The sequence below is a fragment of the Coturnix japonica genome, unplaced genomic scaffold, assembly GCF_001577835.2.
Source record: "Coturnix japonica isolate 7356 unplaced genomic scaffold, Coturnix japonica 2.1 chrUnrandom489, whole genome shotgun sequence".
Classification (NCBI taxonomy): domain Eukaryota; kingdom Metazoa; phylum Chordata; class Aves; order Galliformes; family Phasianidae; genus Coturnix; species Coturnix japonica.
The window spans coordinates 82,258-84,296 of record NW_015439884.1 but is presented as its reverse complement, the minus strand read 5'-3'; the positions used below and the strand labels follow the sequence as shown (position 1 = coordinate 84,296).

At 57.9% G+C, this 2,039-nt stretch overlaps 1 protein-coding gene across 1 annotated transcript in view; it reads right to left on the bottom strand.

Annotated features, from left to right (window-relative positions):
• LOC107307130 (glycogen phosphorylase, muscle form-like) overlaps nucleotides 1-2,039 on the bottom strand; it is a 19,709-nt gene that overhangs the window by 1,276 nt on the left and 16,394 nt on the right. The window contains exons 9-10 of the mRNA XM_015850573.1: nucleotides 1,711-1,825; nucleotides 5-91 (exon numbers count right to left, since the gene is read on the bottom strand). Coding sequence (XP_015706059.1) covers nucleotides 5-91; nucleotides 1,711-1,825 — 202 coding nt within the window. The remainder of the gene's footprint in view (nucleotides 1-4; nucleotides 92-1,710; nucleotides 1,826-2,039) is intronic.

Here is a 2,039-nt window from a genome sequence, read left to right as displayed (position 1 = left end):
TGGCCACGTCCCGTATGAAGGCGTCATCGTCCACCAGCGCCTTCAGCCGCTGCAGCTGGTCCAGGTCGGCCACGAACTCGTCCCCGATGCGCTATGGGGCCAGAGGGGGACGGTCAGACCCATAGCGACCCATAGGGATACATAGGGACACATTGAGACCCATAGGGATACATAGGGAACCATAGGGAAACATAGGGACCCCTAGGGACACATTGAGACCCATAGGGACATATAGGGACGCATAGTGACCCTTAGGGAACCATACTGACCCATAGGGAACAGATAGGGACACACTGGGACCCATAACGACCCACAGGGACCCATAGAGACACATAGGGACCCATAGTGACCCACAGAGACCCACAGTGACCCATAGGGACCCATAACAACTGATAGGGACCCATAGAGACACAGAGGGACCCATAGCAACCCATAGGGACCCATAGAGACCCATAGCGACCCATAACAACTGATAGGAACCCATAGAGACACATAGGGATACATAGGGAACCATAGCAACCCATAGAGACCCTTAGTGACCCATAGGGACCCATAGGGACCCACAGCGACCCATAGCGACCCATAGGGAACCATAGGGACCCATAGGGACCCATAGTGACCCACAGTGGCCCATAGTGACCCATAGAGACTCATAGAGACCCATAGGGACCCATAGAGACCCATAGCGACCCATAGTGCCCCATAGCACCCCATAGCGCCCCATAGCTCACCTCGGCAATGACCTCGGCCAGCCTCGGGTTGCAGAGCAGCCATAGTGATCCATAGCGACCCATAGAGACCCATAGCGACCCACAGAGACCCATAGCGACCCATAGTGACCCATAGGGACCCATAAAGACCCATAGGGAACCATAGAGACCCATAGCGACCCATAGAGACCCATAGCCGCTCCATAGCTCACCTCAGAGATGACCTTGGCCAGCCCCGGGTTGCAGAGCAGCAATTGGGACCCATAGCAATCCATAGATACCCATAGCTGCCCCATAGCTGCCCTACAGGGACCCATAGAGACCCATAGCTGCCCCATAGCGCCCCATAGCCGCCCCATAGCACCCCATAGCTCACCTCGGCGATGACCTCGGCCAGCCCCGGGTTGCAGAGCAGCCATAGGGACCCATGGCGCCCCATAGAGACCCACAGCTGCCCCATAGCCGCCCCATAGCACCCCATAGCCGCCCCATAGCACCCCATAGCTCACCTCAGCGATGACCTCGGCCAGCCCCGGGTTGCAGAGCAGCCATAGGGACCCATGGCGCCCCATAGAGCTCCATAGCTGCCCCATAGCTCCCCATAGAGACCCATAGCCGCCCCATAGCTCACCTCAGCGATGACCTCGGCCAGCCCCGGGTTGCAGAGCAGCCATAGCGACCCATAGCAACCCATAGTGCCCCCATAGCGCCCCATAGTGCCCCCATAGCGCCCCATAGCGCCCCATAGCCGCCCCATAGCTGCCCCATAGTGACCCATAGCTGCCCCATAGCTCACCTCAGCGATGACCTCGGCCAGCCCCGGGTTGCAGAGCAGCCATAGGGACCCATAACGACCCATAGTGCCCCCATAGCGCCCCATAGAGACCCATAGTGACCCATAGAGACCCATAGTGACCTACAGCAACCCATAGCACCCCATAGGGACCCATAGCTGCCCCATAGCTCCCCATAGCCGCCCCATAGCCGCCCCATAGCTCACCTCGGCGATGACCTCGGCCAGCCCCGGGTTGCAGAGCAGCAGCCAGCGTCGCGGGGTGATTCCATTGGTTTTGTTCTGGAACTTGTGGGGGTCCAGCTCATAGAAATCCTTAAAGCTGGGGGGGAAAGAGAACACGGATGGAACATGGATGGAACATGGATGGAACACGGATGGAACATGGATGGAACACGGATGGAACACGGATGGAACACGGATGGAACATGGATGGAACACGGATGGAACACAGTTTGAACATGGATGGAACATGGATGTAACACGGATGGAACACGGATGGAACATGGATGGAACACGGATGGAACATGGATGGA